The 22741-nt window shown below is 47.3% G+C and overlaps 1 protein-coding gene and 1 long non-coding RNA gene across 3 annotated transcripts; one reads left to right on the forward strand and one right to left on the reverse strand.

The window, feature by feature from the left end:
* The first annotated feature begins 28 nt into the window (after positions 1-28).
* LOC307224274 (5-hydroxytryptamine receptor 7-like) lies at positions 29-22485 on the forward strand. Of its 2 annotated transcripts, none has more exons than XM_079991003.1 (3): positions 29-1816; positions 8984-9510; positions 20085-22485. In XM_079991003.1, exons 2-3 carry the CDS (start codon positions 8999-9001, stop codon positions 20854-20856), a joined length of 1284 nt encoding a protein of 427 aa, XP_079847129.1. In that variant the 5' UTR covers positions 29-1816; positions 8984-8998; the 3' UTR covers positions 20857-22485. The 2 variants fall into 2 exon arrangements, with proteins under 2 accessions (XP_079847129.1, XP_079847130.1); XM_079991004.1 differs by lacking the exon at positions 29-1816 and adding an exon at positions 4080-4260.
* On the reverse strand, positions 483-3752 carry LOC307224458. The gene is made up of 2 exons (XR_013842544.1): positions 3452-3752; positions 483-3075 (listed from the first exon to the last, which is right to left on the reverse strand). It is a non-coding gene; the product is annotated as an uncharacterized lncRNA (long non-coding RNA).
* Positions 22486-22741: the final 256 nt, after the last annotated feature.

Raw genomic sequence — 22741 nt, forward strand, 5'->3', positions numbered from 1 at the left:
AATAAAAGCTGCCAATCTGAAACAGCAGCCAATTTAAAAGTGGGCTTCATCAGGCACATTGAAAGCATGTTGATGGGCAGCGCATTTGCTTCTAAGCAGAGCTGTGTGCATTGCAGGACGGTGCTATTTAAGAAGAATATATGTTATACATTATACATAAAGTCTCGTTCAAACACAAAGACCGTTCGATCGATGAAGGAGACGCGTTTTCCAAATGCTCCTTCAGGAATTGTCAAACTGCTGCTTGCAGAAAGGACCATTTGCTGGGTTATTTGTTCGAAAGACCATTTTCGAGCACACAGAAAAAAGGAAAGAAAACCAGAGGTGTCTGAGAAGGGGATGGGGAGATGGGGCATTAATCTTTTTTATTTTTTATTTTGCTTCCCACCTGCTGGTGATCAATTTGTGGTGGGCAAAGGGGAAATCTCTTTTAGATGCATCTCATATGCTACCTGTGGATCTCAGTAGCGGAAAGGGAACAGTTTGCTACCAAAGATATTTTCCACTTTAATTTTACTTCACATGCTCCGTGGATAACTTTCAACACTGAACACCACAGGCCCTCAAACACAGGCCTGGCTTAGATTCAGTCCTGCAGTGTGATAGCCAGGAGAGAAATTTGATAGTACAGCTCAGGTTTTACAAGATCCTCTTTTTTTCTGACACTTTGGGAAAGTTTACACTTTGCACAATATTATTAGGGATAGAATATATACATACATTTAAAATCATAATTTAAAAACCCATAAAATCAGACATAAGAGGAAAACGGGGGGGGGGGATCTAAAATAGCATTGTAAGGGGGAAAAACCTTTAAATTTTAAATAATATTTGACGATGCAGAAATGCTTTATATATCCATAGCAGGTTTCTCACGACTGAAAACTTTTCATTTTGCAACGCTGAGGTTTTGTTACGGTGACAACTGTGATCAAATTAACCAGCTCCCAAATCTTAACAAGTGAAGTCATCCTTTTTAGCTCTTAGGTGGGGTTTGGGGGTCGCGTGTTCAGATGATCCATGTAGACTTCAATATATAAAGAAAGGGTTCTCATATAAAGAAGGTATATTTTTAGTCTGGCTGAAAGGAAACGATAGCAGGTCTTGGCTTACTTGCAGATGAAAGACTTTAACTGCCGGCTACCACCATTTGCTCCTGCGAGGTTCCTGCAAGGCGTCTCCACTTCGCTTTTCTCAATGCTCCCTCGAAAAAACCAGCAAAAGAAGTGTGACAGAATCGATTGCACCTTCGTGGCAATTCTTGCAGCCCTGACAAGGCTCGTTTCCTTCCTCGCGCAGCTCGCCTCTAGCAGTCCAGGTTGCTGATGCCCTGGCAAGGAAGGATGGAATGGGAGAGACCCAGATTCTCTTTCTGCTCAGGGAAACGAGAAGAGATCCCCCAGGCTGTTCTCCCTGAGTTTTTGCAGCCGCCGCCAAGATCCGCCTGGTGTTTCCTTGCCACTCTCTGTGTGTCTGCAGCAGAATGATGCTTAGGAGGGGAGGGGGAGAGGGGGGAGAGAGAGAGTTGAGGGAGCCTGCCTCTTCGCATCTTCTCTTCCTGCTGTGGCAGTTCTTAGCTTGCCCGGGAAATAGAAGCAGCCTCCAGAGGATGTAACCTGGCGACCTGCAGCCAACATTTTCACTCTTGGATCTTTCTCAGGGAACGCTTGGACCACTGAAAGTCAGGCTTAAAGAGTCTCCAGCAATTTCAAAAAGGTAAAGGGACTCTGTGCTCCTGGACAGAAGATGGCCATCTCAAGAGACCAGGCAAAAGCCATCTCCTGCCTGACATTTCTCCCTCCTCGCTGCCTTAGAGGTGAGACTTCTTTTTCCCATTCTTTCGCAGGAAGGGTATCTGAAGTTATCAGAGGGGCAGCCTCTCATGCGCTATGTGCAGAAAGCCAATCTCAGCCTGGGATTTTGCAGGGCACAGTGGGGGAAGGGGAGAAGTTGTACTACTTCTTCTGCAGTAGATGTTTGGCATTTGTTTAAAGTGTTTTTAAGGGGAGTGGGCAGGAGAGAGACTTTTGAGAAGATGCATCTCTCTCCGAAAGAGCGCAGCCGATTCATTGTTAACAGCCGAAGGAGACGAGACAGAGAGATGCGAGTACTAATGGGCACTCGGGAAGACGTCTAACCTGGGGTGATGTTGCAGTTCAGCAGGACTCTGTGGGGTGCAGAGGTTGTTGCACTGCCTCAATGCTTTGCACGCGTGGCGTGCATGAAATATAAAATGGTCCAAGCATCCATGGTGTTTAAAGAGATGGGATTTGGGAGAGCGATGTCTATTGGGAGTGCCAACGTCTGTTGGGAGTGCCAACTCTCTTAAGAGAAGCGGGGCGCCTAAAGGTCCTAAAGTCTGACCCCCCACAAGCTCCCACTCTCCTACACATCCCACTTGCAAATCAAACCTTTGCTAGATCTCATATTGGCTGAAGACGTCCAGTCTAGACTTGTTTGCTGCCAAGTTCAAATGCCCTCTCTGCGGTTGGCAGCCCATCCCTGTTGCCTTCAGACGGTGTCCCTAAATTTCATTTTATTCAGCTGCTGGCTGTGGTAGGCCAATTTCCCCCACCTAGAGCTTGCCAGTTGTTTTGTACTACAACTCCCATCAGCTGGGACTGGTGGGTGTAGGCTAAACATAGGGAGTGCACCAAGTCAAGGAAGGCTCTTCTAGGATATATATGGCCATTGAGTTCCTTAATGCAAACCTTGTTAAATAGAGGGCATATTGTTTAATACTTGCACAGTAGCATTTGTGTAAAATGAGGTCCCTGGTCTCAAGGACCTTCCAGTGTAAATACCAGGATGTGGGTGAAAGGCAGAAAAAAGTTGAGGAAGGGATACCATGAGAGCTATGAACATAATTATGTTTGTGTGCTAGATTAGAAGTCTTATTGCCACTGCTCAGTTTTCGGAACTTCTTGATGATTAGAATTCATTGTCTGTCATGATAATCTCTTTCTCTCTCTCTCTAAATTTTAACTCACCAATTTGATTTATCTGTACTTCTGATTATCTGAACAACTCGGATGTCTTGGGCTATTTTGCTAAAGGATAATTGTGTGTGTGTACCTTTGCAATTGGGACGCAGGTGGCGCTGTGGGTTAAAGCCTCAGCGCCTAGGACTTGCCGATCGAAAGGTCGGCGGTTCGAATCCCTGCGGCGGGGTGCGCTCCCGCTGCTCGGTCCCAGCGCCTGCCAACCTAGCAGTTCGAAAGCACCTCCGGGTGCAAGTAGATAAATAGGGACCGCTTACCAGCGGGAAGGTAAACGGCGTTTCCGTGTGCGGCTCTGGCTCGCCAGAGCAGCGATGTCACGCTGGCCACGTGACCCGGAAGTGTCTCCGGACAGCGCTGGCCCCTGGCCTCTTAAGTGAGATGGGCGCACAACCCCAGAGTCTGTCAAGACTGGCCCGTACGGGCAGGGGTACCTTTACCTTTACCTTTACCTTTGCAATATGCATCAATGAATTCACACTTGAATGCATAAAATCAATCCAATATTAGACTTTCCAACTCCTTCCCACATCCCTTCCCAGGGACTTGGCTACAACATTTAATCTAGTTCCCTAATTAGAGAAGAAAGAATGTGGGGGATGGGGAGGTCCCTTAATGAAATTCTCACTCCAGCAAATCACGTTCTCCCTCCACCTTTTGAAGTCTTCTAAAATCAGTCATGAATGGGACCAGGCCATTTCTGCCACCTTCCGCTCCAGTCACCAGTGACTCAAATGCTGGTTTTGAAGAGGTACCTGCAAAGGAAACAGAAAAAAAAAAAAAAACAGATCTGAGATAAAGGCAATACCTTGCTTGGAGAAACTGCTGGGTGACCCTAAGCTTGTGACTTCCAACTCAGAGGTTCGCCCAAGCGAGCCCCTTTGAAATGGAAGAAGATCGTGTGGAGGCTACTCCATTAATGCAAACAGGTCACTGCCCCACAAACATCAGCCTTGATTCTTCCAAACCTGCCTGCCTTCTTTTGACCAGCCCAGAGGGTGGTCTTGCCTGTTTCCTTCTCCTCCTTAGTCTCGTTTTTGCAGAGAGAAGCACGGGGGGAAATGTAGAATTAATTGGTTCTACCTGTCACTGGCTACATCTCGGTCTATCATTGGTTCTGTTGGCTTCTCTGCCCCAGCATTGTTTTTATGGTGTAAAAACACAGTAGAGAATGCCCATTTGGATTGTGCCCATTACCTGATGCTATAAAACCGGGGTAGCCAGAACGCTACCTTCCAGATGTTGTTGGATTACACGTGAGGTAATGTGGGGTATTATGTTCTGAGGCAGCACACATCTCAGTGAAATTGTGTATATCTGGAGCACCATTGGAAAAGCCCGCAAGCACCCTCTAAACATCTGGAAACCCTTGAAAACCCCCTTTTTAAAAAAATCAGCAGCACTTACCAAGTCCACCAAACTCCATCACATTCGCTCCCCACAAGCCTCCTTGCTCAAAGGTTGCTAGGTTCATAGCAGGGGCAATCAGAATAAGGGCAACTAACTGACGGCTGATTCAGGACTTTAAATTGTGCTCTTATATCAAATTCCCTTTTCTGCGTATACTGTAATGTTTTACTGTTGCTATGGCCATTGGCTAATGCGAATAAAGTTTTATCTTATCTCCTTGCTCAAACTCCAACTCTCCACAAACCTCAAAGGCAGTGGCGTAGGAAGGGGGGTGCAGTGGGTGCGGGTCGCCCCAGGTGTCATCACTGAGGGGGTGACAAAATGGCAAAAATATGTGTTTTTGAAAAATAATAATTCCTGCACCTCCCTCACCCCCCTCTTCCTACGCCACGGCAGGAGCACTCGCCCCTCAAGTGATTTCCAAAAACCAGAAGCATTGTTGCCTCCACTTTGCAGTCAGAGCACAGCCTTTATGGCCAGCAGCCTTTGACAGCCTTCTCCTCCATAAATCTGGAGAAGAGGAGGTTAAGAGGTGATATGATAGCCATGTTCAAATATATAAAAGGATGTCACATAGAGGAGGGAGAAAGGTTGTTTTCTGCTGCTCCAGAGAAGCGGACACAGAGCAATGGCTCCAAACTACAAGAAAGAAGATTCCACCTAAACATTAGGAAGAACTTCCTGACAGTAAGAGCTGTTCGACAGTGGAATTTGCTGCCAAGGAGTGTGTTGGAGTCTCCTTCTTTGGAGGTCTTTAAGCAGAGGCTTGACAACCATATGTCAGGAGTGCTCTGATGGTGTTTCCTGCTTGGCAGGGGGTTGGACTCGATGGCCCTTGTGGTCTCTTCCAACTCTATGATTCTATGATTCTATGAAATCTGCCTAATCTAGAGGTGTAGCTAGGTGAGGTGGGGGCACTGGGTGCCAGACCGTGGGGCCTGCATCGTGCCTGAGCCACACGCCTCTCCTGAGGGGGAGGTGGTTGGCGGACTGCCTGCAAGTTCTGCGCTGCTTTTTCGAGCAGCGCGGGGCTTGCGTCTGCCCACCACCTCAGCTGTTCTACAGCTGAGGGGGAGGCTTGGCCCGCCCTGCCCCCACGGGCAGCTTGCCCCACCCCCCATGGGCAGCTTGCTCTGCCCCCAGTTGCAGGGCACGTGCGTAGCTCCGGGCACCCGAGCGACTAGCTATGCCACTGCTCAAAGGCTGGGTCAAGGGCTCGTAGGATTTCTGTTTTTGCTGTTTCCACAATCGTCTGGGGCTGTCCCCCCCCCCCGAATTTTTATTATTATTATTGATTTTCCAGAATTTTAAACAAACAAACATGTATCTTAACTATACTTAATCCAATCTTAGTTACATTGTTAAATGGCTTCCTCGAATCCCCCTGGCTGAGTTTCATTGTATATCTTTGTAACAGTTTTCCAAAACCAATTTTCTCATAAAATTAACTTAGTCACTTAACATCTTTCTTCCTTTTCATTTTAACTTTAAACATATTATTCTCTAACATCACATATTTAAATCCTAAGCCTATGTGGTATTTGCAAGTTTTTCCAATTAAGTTATCTTAGCATATTTAACGAAATAGTCTTTGAATTTCATCCAGTCGTCCTGGTACTCCTCCCCCTTCTGGTTGCGGACTCTTCCAGTCAGGTCGGCAAGCTCCGAAAAGTCCATCATCTTCATCTGCCATTCCTTTTGGGGCTGTTTTTGCCCCCTTTTCATGCCACTTCCAGGTTCACAGCGATGCACGCATGCACGGTTGTGTGTGCCTTGAATGAGCGTGAATGGGGAGTTGCCTGTTTAACTTCCATCAGCCCCAAGCAGCATGGAATCATGGGAGAAGTAGTCCAACAACACCTGAAGGCTGCCATATTGACTAACGCTGCAAAAATATGTTGTTTTCAGGGGAAGGGTCCGGCCTCAGAATTTGTGCCCTGCCAGTGTTCATATTTCCGAAGCAAGCAATATTAATAAAGAGAGTGATCCTTTAGTGAGGAGATTTGTTGGGGTGGATTCAGCAGCCCCCGTTTCCCAACCTTCCAGATATTTTGTACTACAATTCCCATTGCAATGGCCATGGCGACTGGGGCTGGCAGGAGTTATAGTTCTACAACAACTAGAGGGCAACTTGGCTGGGGAAGACTGTAACAGTGAATCAGGAAAACGGTAGGCCCAAATGATTGCTACCACCCAGTTGCACATCAGAATTTGCACTCAGCTCTCCACAATGTAGAAGAGCCAATTCATATAGTAACGACTACATAGAAGAAATCTTCCTGATAATATTAGTTCAGCTATAATATCTAAATGATTCATCAGCACGATTTAGCAATTTCAAGCACTTCCGAACTACTAAAAAGATGCTGTAGGCAGCAGATTTTTTTAAAAAAATAATAATATTATTTTTAATAAAAGGACTTATAAGAATTGCAGGTGGCAAGTACTGTCTTAAAAGCGACATGCCTCTTCTCTTTGACGAAGGAGAAAACGCCACTTCTTGGAAGATTATACCTACTATGAGATCATCTTCTAGCAAAGAAAGTATGCCTCTCTTTTTTGCTTTAGGACAATTCTTTTCAAACATTTGCAGATTTATGCCAGTTTTATTAATGGACCAGGGGACGCAGGTGGCGCTGTGGGTTAAAGCCTCAGCACCTAGGACTTTCCGATCGAAAGGTCGGCGGTTCGAATCCCCGCAGCGGGGTGCGCTCCTGCTGCTCGGTCCCAGCGCCTGCCAACCTAGCAGTTCGAAAGCACCTCCAGGTGCAAGTAGATAAATAGGGACCGCTTACCAGCGGGAAGGTAAACGGCGTTTCCGTGTGCGGCTCTGGCTCGCCAGAGCAGCGATGTCACACTGGCCACGTGACCCGGAAGTGTCTCCGGACAGCGCTGGCCCCTGGCCTCTTAAGTGAGATGGGCGCACAACCCCAGAGTCTGTCAAGACTGGCCCGGACGGGCAGGGGTACCTTTACCTTTACCTTTATTAATGGACCAGTGGGTAATTCAGCTTAACAGCCTTATATTTTACTGTGCCCATTTCATTATGATTGAACTGCACTTGGGGAAACATAGAATATATATTTAAAAAGGAGACGGCGAGGAATAAGGGTTGAAAAGGAGACTGATAACTATGCTTACATGAGCTGTCTTAACTATTTATTCTCTTAGTCGCTGTGCATCCTGAAATTGGGTGATCTTTGCCTGCAGAGGTTAGTCTGCAGTATATAAAACATGCAACTCACAGATCCACATAAATGCTTTTGCCAACTTCCCATCTCCTCCATCAGATCCAGACAGGCTGCCGTCTTTCAAACCTGTCTAGCTATGAGCTAGTTAGAGAACTAGCTTGAGTTGGCTGAAATCAGCTGTTTGGTTAAGCTGCTGGGGTGTCATGGAATGCTCACAAACATTTTCCAACTGGTTCGAAGTGTCAAGGATTCTCCGCCCATAGAGTCCGGGAACAACTGGTGTTGGTGGGAAAGGCCACAATTCCACCATTGGTGAACTCTTAAACTAGTCTCTGCCCAGCCTGGTGCCCTTTGATGCTCCCTGCTCCCTGCTCCCTGGTAGCTGTAGTCCAAATCAGCTAGAGGGCACCAGGTTGGCAAAGACTGCCTCAGACTGTGTGTGTATAAGAATGGCAGGTGAGCAGTGTGTGTGAATGGTGTTTATGGCTGGCTCAAGATTTTATGTTGCCTAAAGCAAAGAAATGGGAAGCAGGTGGCGCTGTGGGTTAAACCACAGATCCTAGGACTTGCCGATCAGAAGGTTGGTGGTTCAAATCCCCGCGACAGGGTGAGCTCCCGTTGCTCGGTCCCTGCTCCTGCCAACCTAGCAGTTCAAAAGCATGTCAAAGTGCAAGTAGATAAATAGGTACCACTTCGGCTGGAAGGTAAACGGCGTTTCCGTGCGCTGCTCTGGTTCACCAGAAGTGGCTTAGTCATGCTGGCCACATGACCCGGAAGCTGTACGCCGGCTCCCTCAGCCAGTAAAGCGAGATGAGCACCGCAACCCCAGAGTCGGCCACAACTGGACCGAATGGTCAGGGGTCCCTTTACCTTTACCTTAAAGCAAAGAAGAAGAGTTTGGATTTGATATCCAGCTTTATCACTACCCGAAGGAGTAGGCCAGATGTCCTCCCCTTATTCCACGTAGGGGAGCAGAGTGGAAGTTAACTCATATTTCAACGCCAGCAATGAGACAGCGTCCCCACCCCTGAGGCAACTGGTGAGCTTAAGAGCAGCTCTGCTCAGCAGGAATGGCCAGGAATAACCCCTCTCCTCGGCACACCAGCATCTGTTGCCAGAGGCAGCCGAATCAATTGACCTAACGGTAGGGCAGGCCCTGATAATTTTTGTATCCGAGTGCTGCATTTTAGTTCCAAGTAGGAGAGCATCTGAGCATCCGAGCATCTGAGCATTGGTAGGGAAGCAGACAAAGCAAACATCTGCGAATTTGCATCAGTCTCCATTTGCTGCATCTAACTTGCTGGAGGTTTGTTTTATTTATTTTTTTGCAGCTGAAGCAATTGGCCTGAAATAATAATAAGCTCGTGTCTCTTCTCTGCACAGCGGTCTGCTCGAAGCATGTTGGTCAGGATCGGCCCCAGCCCGTTTTCGGAACAACATCTTCTCGCCGTGGAGGATTCGGGTCAGGAGTATTCCACCCGGAAGTTGCCCTCAGCTCCATTCATGCCTGAAGAACCCTCCGCGTCCCCTGAGCCAGACCTTCTGCTGCCCGCCAATGCCACCAACGCCACGGACTGCGGGGAGGATATACTGCTGTACGGGGACACTGAGAAGGTCATCATCGGGACGGTCCTCTCGGTCATCACTTTGCTGACCATTGCGGGCAACAGCTTGGTCGTCATCTCCGTATGCATCGTCAAAAAGCTCCGCCAGCCGTCCAACTACCTGGTGGTCTCCTTGGCTGCGGCTGACTTGTCTGTGGCCTTTGCCGTCATGCCCTTCGTCATCATCACCGACCTGGTGGGAGGGGAGTGGCTCTTTGGGGAGGTCTTTTGCAACGTCTTCATTGCCATGGACGTCATGTGCTGCACGGCATCCATCATGACGCTCTGCGTCATCAGCGTGGACCGGTAAGGATGGTCTCCTGTTTTACGAATCATAGGCTCACAGAATTGTGTGTGTTTGTGCGCGTATGCGTGTGGAAATGTTCAGTGGAAACAGCAGCAGGGGCAGAAAACAGAGAAGAGACTGTCCAGGTTCATAGAATCATTGGATTGTTGTGGGAATGTTCAGGGATGCAGGAGAGGACATATTGTTTTATTATAGCCTTTCCAACTTGTGTTAACAAGTTCACAATTTGGCAGAGTAACAGTCCCCCTTTTAAACTCACAGCGGATGCGTTTGCTCAGGCTCACTAAAGCCTCTATAACTGTTCTGGTATTTTCCCCTTATTCCCTCATAAAAGATAAGACACGACACAGTCTTCTATAAAAGTATAAAGAGTTTACTCACATTCTGCTCACAGTTGGAAGGCAGACTTAGCTTAGAAAAGTAACATTTACCTGGAAACTATCTCATAAGAAGACAGTCCCTTTGTCCTCTCTTGGCTGAAGCCAAGAGAGCATCTTTGGCTAAGCAGATGTTGCTTCTTCGATGCATGTAGTCAAAGAGAGAGAGATGGCTGCCCTGCCTTGTGCTTTTGTTGTTACCTGCACAGGTGAGGCCACGCCCACCTCTAGTCACATGCAGAGGAAGTCTGTCCCAGCCCAGAAGGAAACAGGAAGTTTACCTGCTGCCTGGACAAACATTCCTCCCCATGTGTAAACATGTTCACTCTAGGAATGTTGTACTTGACTGCTCTTGTGTTTCACATCCCACAAAATGCGCACATGGCCTTTGCAGGTCATCTAGACCAGCTTTTCTCAACCCTGGGTCCCCAGATGTCATTGGACTACAACTCCCACCATCCCCTGACCACTGTTCCTGCTAGCTAGGGATGATTGGAGTTGAGAAAGGTCTAGACCTAGATCAAAACAGGAAACCCCCGGCTAGAGCATTTGCTACGCAACTCGTTCTGCCGGCGCAAGGATTTGCCCTTGTGTGAAGGAACTTTCTTCCCTCTCCTCCCCGCCCCCCAAATAAAACCTTTCCGAAGCAAATTTGGAGAAGGCATGGAGTGCACTCAGGGGAAGAAGTAGGAGAGAGGTTCCATTTTATACCTACAAATCCTTGCGTGAACAGAACGAGCGTGTTGGATGCCACCCATGGTCCCTGATAATTTCTTGCTGCTGAATGTGAAATGTATGCTATTGAAGGAGCACCGCTAAATAAGCAACTACCTTATGGATGATGGTCGTGGATGTGGGTTACAGCCTTTGCATTCAGATCCTTTTGCTCGATTGGGAACAGTATGAGGATGTGCGAAGATTGAATTCAGATGAGCAGAGTCATTGCTTAGAGGCAGAGCACATGTCGTGCATACGGAAAACCTTAACCAGGCCGATTATTTAGAATCACTGTCATTGTCTGGTGTGCTCTGTACTCAACTGCAAATGAAACTCTCTCTAAGTTTCTCACTGAAGTACAGGGAAATTAAGAGGATGGGGGACGCAGGTGGCGCTGTGGGTTAAAGCCTCAGCGCCTAGGACTTGCCGATCGAAAGGTCGGCGGTTCGAATCCCTGCGGCAGGGTGCGCTCCCGCTGCTCGGTCCCAGCGCCTGCCAACCTAGCAGTTCGAAAGCACCTCCGGGTGCAAGTAGATAAATAGGGACCGCTTACCAGCGGGAAGGTAAACGGCGTTTCCGTGTGCGGCTCTGGCTCGCCAGAGCAGCGATGTCACGCTGGCCACGTGACCCGGAAGTGTCTCCGGACAGCGCTGGCCCCTGGCCTCTTAAGTGAGATGGGCGCACAACCCCAGAGTCTGTCAAGACTGGCCCGTACGGGCAGGGGTACCTTTACCTTTACCTTTATGCGTGGCCTAAAGGTGACATTTCCAGACGGAGGTCACCCGATAGTCTATTGAATTCAGTTGTCCAAGTGTCTTTATTTATGTAGTGAGAACAGCCACAGGGAGATGCCGGCAGGCTTGGGGGAAATCAGAGACTTGCAGATGTAGGAGCGAGGAGAATCTGTAGAACATCACCCCTCCAAAAAGCAAAACAGCCCAATGAAGATGGCATGTACTCAGTGCCTGCAGAATATATTATTTATACCCCGCCCATCTGGCTGAGTTTGGCCCCAGCCACTCTGGGCGGCTTCCAATCGAGTGTTAAAAACAATACAGCATTAAATATTAAAAACTTCCCTAAACAGGGCTCCCTTCAGATGTCTTTTAAAGAGAAGATAGCTGCTTATTTCCTTCACATCTGAAGGGAGGGCATTCCACGGGGTGGGCACCACCACTGAGAAGGCCCTCTGTCTGGGTCCTTGTAACCTCACTTCTCGCAGTGAGGGAACCGCCAGAAGGCCCTCAGAGCTGGACCTCAGTGTCTGGACTGAACAATGGGGGTGGAGACGCTCCTTCAAGTATACAGGACCAAGGCCATTTAGGGCTTTAAAGGTCAACACCAACACTGAATTGTGCTTGGAAACGTACTGGGAGCCAATGTAGGTCTTTCAAGACCGGTGTTATGTGGTCCCGGTGGCCACTCCCAGTCACCAGTCTAGCTGCCGCATTCTGGATTAATTGCAGAGTCACCTTCAGAGAGTATGGAGGATGCCATGGAATGCCAAATTTTTGTAGGGATGGTGTTAATGAAAAACTGGGGGTGTGGGAGAGAGAGAGAAGTGATGGACTGGAATATTCGTTTTTCACTTCTCCTTTTTTATACATTTTTATTGGTTTTTTAAACATATTTCCAACAATCATATAACATATAACATATCTTATACAATATTTTAGTCTTCCATCAACTCCTCTGATGATTTTTCATTCTCTATCACTTATTCTGCATTTCTTAATTTCTCTATTACTCTTAATTATCATTAACTAATAACTCTTCTCATAGTCTTTCTTGCAATATTTCAAATAGTCCTCCTTACAAAACGTAATCTGTTCATTACAATTACTTTTCCGTTTTTCACTTTTCCATACCAGTTCGTGATTGATTGATTGATTGATTGATTTTTAAGGGGTCTGCACAAAAATCCATCAAAAATTTGAATGCTGCTTTCCCCTATGCACACGTCGATACTTTGAGTCAAATGTTGCTGAGGGCTGCCAAACAAGGGCTGTATGCGTGTTGGACCACCCTGGTCTAGTACAGCTTCGCACCACAAGGAAATGCCTATACCACAAATTTAAGCCCGTTTCAACTGAGCCACGTTGCGTCCAAACAACCTGTTCGTTGAGCATTCGCCTTGATTTGCTTACACAAAGATTATGGCTGGGTGTTGCAACATCCGCTGTTCATCATGATGTCTTGGGAGGAAAGATTGTGTCAAGCCATAGTGCCTTTTTCCATTGTTTTCCTTTCTAGGGGAGGGGGGACTTGGGGAGGGGTTGAAAGCAGTTTATGGTGCAAGAGCACCCAAACCACTTTAATTTTACACCCTGAATTTTCTGGTAAGTGCTTGAATCCCAGCTACAAAACGGTCTGGAAGTCTAGAAGCCAAGGGGGCCTCATTACTGTAATCCAAACCAAATCTGCCAAGATAATGAATTTGTTTCTTTGCGGTATTTATATTCCACTTGTCCAAGGAGCAAAAGGGGGGTGCGCATGGACCTCTCCCTCCTCTCTTAATCCCCACAACAATCCTGTGAAGTAAGTTAGGCTAAGGTCACCCCGTGAGCTTCGTGCCTAAGTGGGGATTTGAATTCGTGTCTCTCCCGGGTCCTAGTCTGGCACTCTGCACCGCACTGTACAGCTATCCCTTGATGCTTTTAAAATACCCTGTTCTTCTCCCCCCAGTCTGTGCACTTAATTCCTTGTCTGTGCAACTTTCTATCTTTGAAACAAAAACAAAGGAAAGAAATCTGAGCAGATTTAGGAAGCAGACACTTAAAGTTAATTGTACAAGTTACAGCAGCAGCGTCTCTGAATGCAAAGGGTAGGCATGTGGAATTCAAAAGCAATCCCAGACTGCACGTATTTAATGTTTGGTGCTCCCGTTAGAAGGAGCCATAAAGTCTGAGAGGTAGAGATTTATTTTATTTATTTGGAAATGTCTGCACTGCCCTTCAGTATAAATATGCAGAGAAATAAAAAGGAGCAGCCTCTTCGGTGAAGGGCGCCCATTGTACACAAGCTGGGTTCAGCAATCGCATTTATCACTGCCTGTTGTTGTTGTTGTGGCTTTTAAAAAAAGAATGGTTACGAAGCAGAAGTCCCTTGTAGCAGGGATGGGGAGCTGTTTCCAGCCTGAGGGCTGTCTTTCCTTCTGGGCAATCTTCCAAGGGCCACATGCCAGTGTTTGGAGGGCCAGAGGCAAAGGCAGGTGGAACAATGAATATTTTTTGGAAGACACAAGAGTTACCCACGCTGGAGGAATGGCAGGCGAAAGTGATCGACTTTATGGGACTGGCAGAAATGACCGGCAGAATCCGTGACCAAGAGAAAGAGACTGTGGAAGAAGACTGGAAGAAGTTTAAGATGTATCTTAAGAATTATTATAAAATTGAGGAGTGCTAAAATGCTGAGGGAAAGGAAGACGTAGAATTGCAGCGGCAAAATTGTGTTTAATTTTAGGGTGGAATTGAAAAGGAGAATGAATTTATATTTAATTGGCTAAGAAGGGTTGCTGAATAATGGTTTAAAATTAAGGATGCAAAAAGGGGAAGGTATGGGGAAGTCCGGGAAAAGAGGGTTATGGAAATAAGGTAAAGAAAATATGATTTTTTGTGTTGTTTTTATGTTGTTTTTGTCTATGTTAAAAATTTGGAAATTAATAATTTTTTTAAAAAAAACAAAAAACAATGAATATTTTTTATAGCTTTGTACAACAGGCTGGTTCCTACACATACTCACACCCCTCTCTCTGCCCTCCATCCAAACAAGGAAGAGACATGATCAGAGTTCAAGGACAAATCCTAGCCAGGCAAAAACCCTTGAGGAAGGTGAGAAGGAAGGCTAATGAGAGGTTTTGCTTAGGGATAACACAAGTGGCTGGGGTGGAGGCAATAATAATAATAATAATAATAATAATAATAATAATAATTATTTGTACCCTGCCCATCTGGCTGGGTTTCCCCAGCCACTCTGGGCGGCTTCCAACAAGGATTAAAAATACATCAAAATGTCACACATTAAAAACTTCCCTGAACAGGGCTGCCTTCAGATGTCTTGTAAATGTCAGGTAGTTGTTTATCTCTTTGCCATCTGATGGGAGGGCGTTCCACAGGGCGGGTGCCACCACCGAGAAGGCCCTCTGCCTGGTTCCCTGTAGCAAGGCCAGGGAGAGAGATCTAAGGGGCTGAATTTGTTCCCTTGGCCTGAGGCTCCTCACCTCTGCATTAAAGAGATGGCCCATTTGGTGGCCAACCCAGCTTGAGTGATTGGTCCCTTCATCCATCCCTCTGAGATACCTTTGATCTAAGGTTAAACACTCACATTTTTGCTAGCAGAAAACAACAATAGATAGTTACCAACTCAGTTAGAACTCAGTCTTTTCTTTAGCTTCAATATAAAAAAAAGGTAAAGGACCTCTGACAGTTAAGTCCAGTCGCGGACGACTCTGGGGTTGCGGCACTCATCTTGCTTTACAGGCCGAGGGAGCCGGCATTTGTCCGCAGACAATTTTTTCCGGGTCATGTGGACAGCATGACTAGGCCGCTTCTGGCGAGACCAGAGCAGCGCACAGAAACGCCGTTTACCTTCCTGCCGGAGTGGTACCTATTTATCTACTTGCACTTTGATGTGCTTTCGAACTGCTAGGTTGGCAGGAGCAGGGACTGAGCAATGGGAGCTCACCCCATCGCGGGGATTCAATATAAAAAAGGTAAAGGGACCCCTGACCATTAGGTCCAGTTGTGACCGACTCTGGGGTTGCAGCGCTCATCTCGCTTTACTGGCCGAGGGAGCCAGCATACAGCTTCCGGGTCATGTAGCCAGCATGACTAAGCCGCTTCTGGCGAACCAGAGCAGCGCACAGAAACACCGTTTACCTTCCTGCCGGAGCGGTACCTATTTATTTACTTGCACTTTGACGTGCTTTTGAACTGCTAGGTGGGCAGGAGCAGGGACTGAGCAACGGGAGCTCACCCCGTCACGGGGATTCGATATAGCCCCGTGGAAAATCCCCACATTCAAGCCTTCGTTAATGTACATTTGGGAATTCCCCATTTCAGTGTCAATTAAACAATTGTACTTAACAAGTCCATCGCCTTTGGCTTGGGCTGGGCACACCTGACTTGACTGTGTTGCAGGTGGTGGATGGTGTGGGCGCGATGGCAGCACTCACCTGACCTCCAGTCGGTTGCATCATTGCTGCTTACTGGGAGGTTAGAGGGGAAGAGGAGTCAGGAGGTTGGTGCAGTGTTGACGCGCCAGAGGGAGTGCAGGATTGGTTCCGCTGGTGCATTTGCTCCACTGCGACCTCGCATGCCCCCTCAGCAGCGACACAACTGATGGGAGGTTGGGTGAGTAACACCACCACACCTTCTTGGAATAATAGGTCCGGAATTGCCCAAGAAAGATGTTAGATTGTTTTTGTATGCCACAACTGCTGCTAGGATTTTGTTAGCCAAGAACTGGAAATTACAAGAAGTGCCAACAGTGGAGGAACGAAGTGCCAACAGTGGATGAAGATGATGGATTTTTGGGAGCTAGCCGACCTGACCGGAAGAGTCCGTGACCAGAAGGAGGAGGAGTACCAGGAGGAATGGATGAAATTCAAAGACTATTTAGCTAAATATGCTAAGATAATTTAAATAGAAATACTTGCAATTACCAGATTGGCTTAGGATTTAAATATGTAATGTTATAGAACAATATGTTTAAAGTTAATATGAAAAGAAAGAAAGATGTTACTTGACTAAGTAAATGTTATGAGAAATTAGTTTTGGAAAACTGTTACAATGATATACACTGAAATTCACGGCCTAGGACCCTCGTACCTACGGGACCGCCTCTCCCGGTGTGCCCCACGGAGGACCTTAAGGTCCATAAATAGCAACACCCTAGAGGTCCCGGGCCCTAAGGAAGTTAGATTAGCCTCAACCGGAGGCAGGGCCTTTTCAACACTGGCCCCGGCCTGGTGGATTGCTCTGTCTCATGAGACCAAGGCCATGCAGGATCTGATTTCTTTCCACAGGGCCTGTAAGACACAGTTGTTCCGCCTGGCCTTTGGCTTGGAGCCAATTTGATTCCCTCCCCCTCTTTCTTTTTCCTTTCTCCTCCTGTGATGAGGCTGCATTTTAATATTTTAATGTTTCAATATTTTAATGTTGGCTTGTTTTTAAGTTGTATTCATTCAACTTGTTTTTATTATTGCTTGTTAGCCGTCCTGAGCCCGGCCTTGGCTGGGGAGGGCGGGGTATAAATAAAAATTATTATTATTATTATTATTATTATTATTATTATTATACACTGAAATTCAGCCAGGGGGATTTGAGGAAGTCATTCAATAATGTTAACAAAAGTGGAATTATTACAGTTAGGATCTATGTTTGTTTGTTTGTTCATAAATTTGGAAAATCAATACAAAAAATGGAAAAAAACAAACAAACACCACCACACCTCCCTGCGTGTTGCATGTCTTGCACATGTGCTCCCTGGGGACTCAGCATGGGTGTCGGCGGGTCTGGCATCCGACCCCTCCTCACGTGTGTCTCAACGAGCTTCTGCGTGCTCTGAAATGAATAAATCCTGAGAGGTGCTGGCTGCCTGCAGGTGTCGCCGAAGCAAATAGGACCTGACACTGTGCCCAGCAACTGGAGCAGACCCTGAACATCATTTAAGTATGCATGCAGCACCCTTCTGTAAGCCTTACGCGACTCAAAGTACAGATTAATTAATCACTTAACGATCCCTTGCAACTATTTTCACGGCCTCCTTCCAGATGCTGTGTACATGGAGGAGGGGGACTTCATTGCTGGTGATAGAAGCACTGCTAATCCGGATCTGTTTTTTTAAAAACACTGAACTGAAATAAACTCTGCCGTCCTGAGGAATTTTCAGCCGAGTGCTCTTTTCTGCGAAGCCTCAGAAACTTCCGCCTGTTACATCCATCTGAGAGCTGCACCGGTGGCTGAACTGCTACTGGGCTAGGTTTAAGGTGGGGCTATTAGCATGCAAAGCGCTTAACAAATTGGGACCAGTTTGCCTACAAGAACGTCTGACCCCCACATGCATCCACTCGACTGCTGCAATTGGGGGAACTCGCACTGTTACAAGTGCCACATAAAACCCATTTCTCATTGGTAAGAACTCAGTCTTTTACTGTGGCAGCACCTGCCCTTTGGAACTCCCCACCACTTGATAGCAGGCAGGCACTCTTTTTGGCACCTGCTAAAAACATTCTTGTTTAGACAAGCCTACCCAGATGGTTAAATAGTTGGTGCAAGTTGTTATTGTTGTTTACATATACCCTGCCCATCTGATTGGGTTGCCCCAGCCAAAGTTTAATCTATTTTTAGTCTATTACCTTAACTTTTCAAAAGTTTTAAATTATCATTGTTAAAGTTTAAAATTTTCTTATTGATGATTTTGTTGCTCTATCTTTTTTGTGAACTTCTTTGAGGCTGTGTTTGTGGGTTGGTGGTTTGTTTGTTTTTTACTACTGAGAGATGTATAATTTTTGTGAAATAAATAAACATCATATATTTTATTTTATTTTTTGACTTGGGTGGTTTGAGACAGCCACACACCTCTTGTTCCATGAAGGATGTCTGCGTAGCTTTTGCCTTTCTAAACTTTCTAAATCCAGTCATTCCGGCATTTCTTCCACAATAAACATAATAAGCATTTAGACCATTAGAATAAAATTATTCTCAACCCGGCTCTCTCAGGCCGGCTCCCTCCAGATGTTTTAGACCTCAACTCTCATCAGTCCTGGCCAGCCCAGATCCCAGTGCACCTTTGGAGGGGTTTCTGGGGCCACAGAGATTTCCTGGGATCTGGATCATGACTTCATGCCCATGCATGCCCATTTCTGTTTTGCTAATTAAATCCTTACAGCAATTGCAAACAGTCCTCCGTATGATCTGCCACTGCAACGTGGTTATGCAACGGACCCTGGACCCTGCTATTTTTACATTAACTCCAAGAGCTAGCAGGACCCCCTGTAGGACAAGCACACACGTTGTTGCCTGGTAACCAAAGAGATGTAATTAGAACAGTGTAATTTTTTTAAAAAAAGAGAGAAACCCTGCCACGTGGGTTCTAGTGGCGGTTCCTGAGAGGGTGGTTAAAAGGTGGCTGTGTTCACTGCTGCAAAGATTTGTGACCCACTTTGCATCGCCCAAAAGAAACTCAATTCAGCAGCTGCAGTGTTGTGGGCAGAGGGAATAAGTGACCTGTGTGGAGTTTTGTTTTGCTGAATTAGAGCATCGAGCCACCTAGCCCTGAGCAGCGTCTCCTTGGGAGGGAGAAATGAGCTTTTCCCCATCCCTGCTAACTGTGACACCAGCTGGAGAGGCCAGGGATTGAATCCACCCTGGACGCAGCGCATGACAAGCACATGGCTCCACCTCAACCACTGGCTCTGCCCCATGTGGCGGGGAGTGATGCGAGCGATGGGAATTGCGTTCAGGTCACATTTAAAGGTGTTCCTGCTTAATTCGCCTTTCTGAAATAGCATGAGAGTCGAAACGTGGCCACCTTTCAAAAATTCACAATTCCCCGAATTTTGCAGTGCAGTTCGCCAGTCAAGTAATTTGTATAAAAAAGGCATATGGCATAAATAGGCATGCCTTTGTGAATACAACATGCAACATGCATGAACCTAGCCGGACCCTGAGATCATCCTCTGCGGCCCTTCTTTGTGTGCCTCCTCTATGTGAGGTCCGGAGGGTGGCAACACGAGTACAGGGCCTTTTCTGTGGTGGCTCCCCGTTTGTGGGATGCTCTCCGAGGGAGGCTCATCTGGTGCCTTCATTATACATCTTTAGGTGCCAAGCAAGAATATTCCTCTTCTCCCAGGCCTTTGGCTAATTAAACTATCTATGACCTTTTAAACTGTGGGGGTACTGTATTTGTTTGTTACAAAAATCCTCGTTATTGCATATTTTTACATGGCTGTTTATTCGTATATATTTTTTAAAAAATGTATATAAATATTTTATGATGGCCTATATTTCTAATTGGGACGTGGGTGGCGCTGTGGTCTAAACCCCTGAGCCTCTTGGGTTTGCTAATCAGAAAGTCAGCGGTTCGAATCTCCACGACGGGGTGAGCTCCCATTGCTCTGTCCCAGCTCCTGCCAACCTAGCAGTTCGAAAGCACACCAGCGCAAGTAGGTAAATAGGTACCGCTGTGGCAGGAAGGTAAACAGCGTTTCCATGTGCTCTGTTTTCCGTCATGGTATCCTGTTGTGCCAGAAGCGGTTTAGTCATGCCAGCCACATGACCCGGAAAGCTGTCTGTGGACAAACGTCAGCTCCCTCAGCCTGAAAATTGAGATGATCACCACAACCCCATAGTCACCTTTGACTGGAGTTAACCGTCCAGGGGTCCTTTACCTTTTTACCTTACCTTGTATTTCTAATGACTAATAAGGGTTTGATGAAGCCAAATCCAACCTACCAACCTTTCCTTGGTGTTTTCCAGGTACCTGGGAATAACACGGCCACTGACATATCCCGTGAGGCAAGACGGGAAGCTGATGGCCAAGATGGTGTCCATCGTTTGGCTTCTCTCGGCCTCCATCACTCTGCCCCCTTTGTTTGGCTGGGCGAAGAACATCACGGTGGAACGGGTGTGCCTCATCAGCCAGGACTTTGGCTACACCGTCTACTCCACCGGCGTCGCCTTCTACATACCCATGGCCGTCATGCTTGTCATGTACAACAGGATCTACAAGGCAGCCAAGGCCAGCGCTCAGAAACACCGATTCATGGACTTCCCCAGGCCTTACGAGCCAGACGGAGCCTACTGCATCGAACCTGGCGTCCGGCGCCAGCATAGCACCAAGAGGAGCAAGGCCGTAGAGCAATGCGCCACCTTGTCCAAACTCCTCCGCCAAGACCGGAAGAACATCTCCATCTTCAAGAGGGAGCAGAAAGCAGCCAGGACCCTGGGCATCATCGTGGGGGCCTTCACCTTTTGCTGGCTCCCCTTCTTCCTGATGTCAACGGCCCGGCCATTCATCTGCGGCAGCCGCTGCAGCTGCATCCCTTTGAGGCTGGAGAGGACTCTCCTCTGGCTGGGGTATGCCAACTCCCTCATCAACCCCTTGATCTACGCCCTCTTCAACCGCGACCTGAGGATTACCTTCTGGAACCTGCTGCGCTGCAGCTACCGCAACATCAACCGCAGGCTGTCCGCTGCAAGCATGCACGAGGCCCTGAAAGCCACAGAGAAACACGAGGGCATCATCTAAGGCTGCGGGCCCATGTGGACGTTGGCGTTTAAAAGTGTTGTGGTCGCTCACTAATGGAGGCAGACCCTCCCTACGGCTGCCCACTCACACCAAGGATTGGGGCTCACCTGGATGGACATCACCAAAGCAGGGCAACGATTATCCGGTTCCCCTGCAGCCCCGGGGGAAAAGACAGCTTTGCAAATAAGTCTACGGAAGATGCTAATTCACAAAAGGACCCAAATAAATCTGTGCATCTATGGCAGCCATTTGGGGGAAACAATATTTTGCCACTTTCAAGAATTTTCCTATGTGTGGAAATTGGGGAGAGGGGATTATAAGATCCTAGTAAATGCCTTGTAAGGGAAAGGAAATTAGCTGGCAAGCCAAGCAAGAATTGTATATCCGAGAGGCAGTAGCAAGGATGCTCAACAGAAGGCCTAGATCAGCTTTTCCTGACCTGACGCCCTCCAGATAATTTGGACTTCAACTCCCATCACCCCTGACCTTTGGCCATTCTGGCTGGAGCTGATGGGAGTTGGAGTCTCACGACATCTGGAAGTCACCAGGATGAAGAAGGCATGACATCTGCTGTGGAGCTCTTATGTAATAATAATACTTAACATTTATACAGTTCTTCCCGAGTGCCCAGGGCATTTCGCATTCATTTGCCTCGATTATCCTTACCGTACGACTCGTAAGGATAGTCATAGCCGCTAGGGACTGAGAGAGAGGAAGCGGTTTATGTTAACAGACCATAGATGAGGCAAGATGTAGGGCTCTTTGTTTTCATGGGTGCACACACTGACCAAGTGAGGACTTAGATTTTGAGTATGGAACCCAGTATGCTGAGATGCTCTGTCCCCATCTGAAATAAAAACAAAAAGGCAAGTTTCTAGTCCTTTGGCTAGAAAGGGAAACGGAGCAAAAATTTTCAGGGGACCTGACATTAGCACCTTGTACCTCACTATGGTGGAGAGAAGTGGAGCATAAGATAACGGCTTTCTATCAGGCCCGATAGTTTGTCCATCATGGCCAGCAATGTCTGCTCTGACTGGCAGCATGTCCCCAGGGTCTGAGGCTGTAAAAGGTCTTCCCCGGCCCCTGTTCTCCGATCCTTCTACCTGAAGATGCAAGGAATTGAACCAGGGGGCTTCCACAAGCATAGCATTTGCTCAACCGCTAAGCATTGGTTTAGTGCAGAAGGAGTTAAGCCAAATGAGTCAATACATTCTCATACATTCCTGACAAGACAGAAGTACTGTTCTTGGGGGACAGGGGGCGGGCTGGTATGGAGGACTCCCTGATCCTGAATGGGGTAACTGTGCCCCTGAAGGACCAGGTGCGCAGCCTGGGAGTCATTTTGGACTCACAGCTGTCCATGGAGGCGCAGGTCCATTCTGTATCCAGGGCAGCTGTTTACCAGCTCCACCTGGTACGCAGGCTGAGACCCTCCCTTCCCGTAGACTGTCTCACCAGAGTGGTGCATGCTCTGGTTATCTCCTGCTTGGACTACTGCAATACGCTCTATGTGGGGCTACCTTTGAAGGTGACCCGGAAACTACAACTAATCCAGAATGCAGCAGCTAGACTGGTGACTGGGAGTGGTGGCTGAGACCATATAACACCGGTCTTGAAAGACCTACATTGGCTCCCAGTATGTTTCCAGGCACAATTCAAAGTGTTCGTGTTGACCTTTAAAGCCCTAAACGGCCTTGGTCCAGTATATCTGAAGGAGCGTCTCCACCCGTATCGTTCTGCCCAGCTCTGAGGGCCTTCTGGCGGTTCCCTCATTGCGAGAAGTAAAGCTACAGGGAACCAGGCAGAGGGCCTTCTCGGTAGTGGTGCCCGCCCTGTTAAACACCCTCCCATCGGATGTCAAAGAGATAAACAACTACCTAACATT

This window comes from Podarcis cretensis (genome assembly GCF_951804945.1).
Source record: "Podarcis cretensis genome assembly, chromosome: 9".
Taxonomy (NCBI): domain Eukaryota; kingdom Metazoa; phylum Chordata; class Lepidosauria; order Squamata; family Lacertidae; genus Podarcis; species Podarcis cretensis.

Bases quoted from the DNA above. Each gene is read 5' to 3' on its own strand.
- LOC307224274 (XM_079991003.1), top strand. From the start codon at position 8,999: ATGTTGGTCAGGATCGGCCCCAGCCCGTTTTCGGAACAACATCTTCTC. The intron at 9,511-20,084 runs GTAAGGATGGTC...GGTGTTTTCCAG, and splicing joins TGCGTCATCAGCGTGGACCG to GTACCTGGGAATAACACGGC.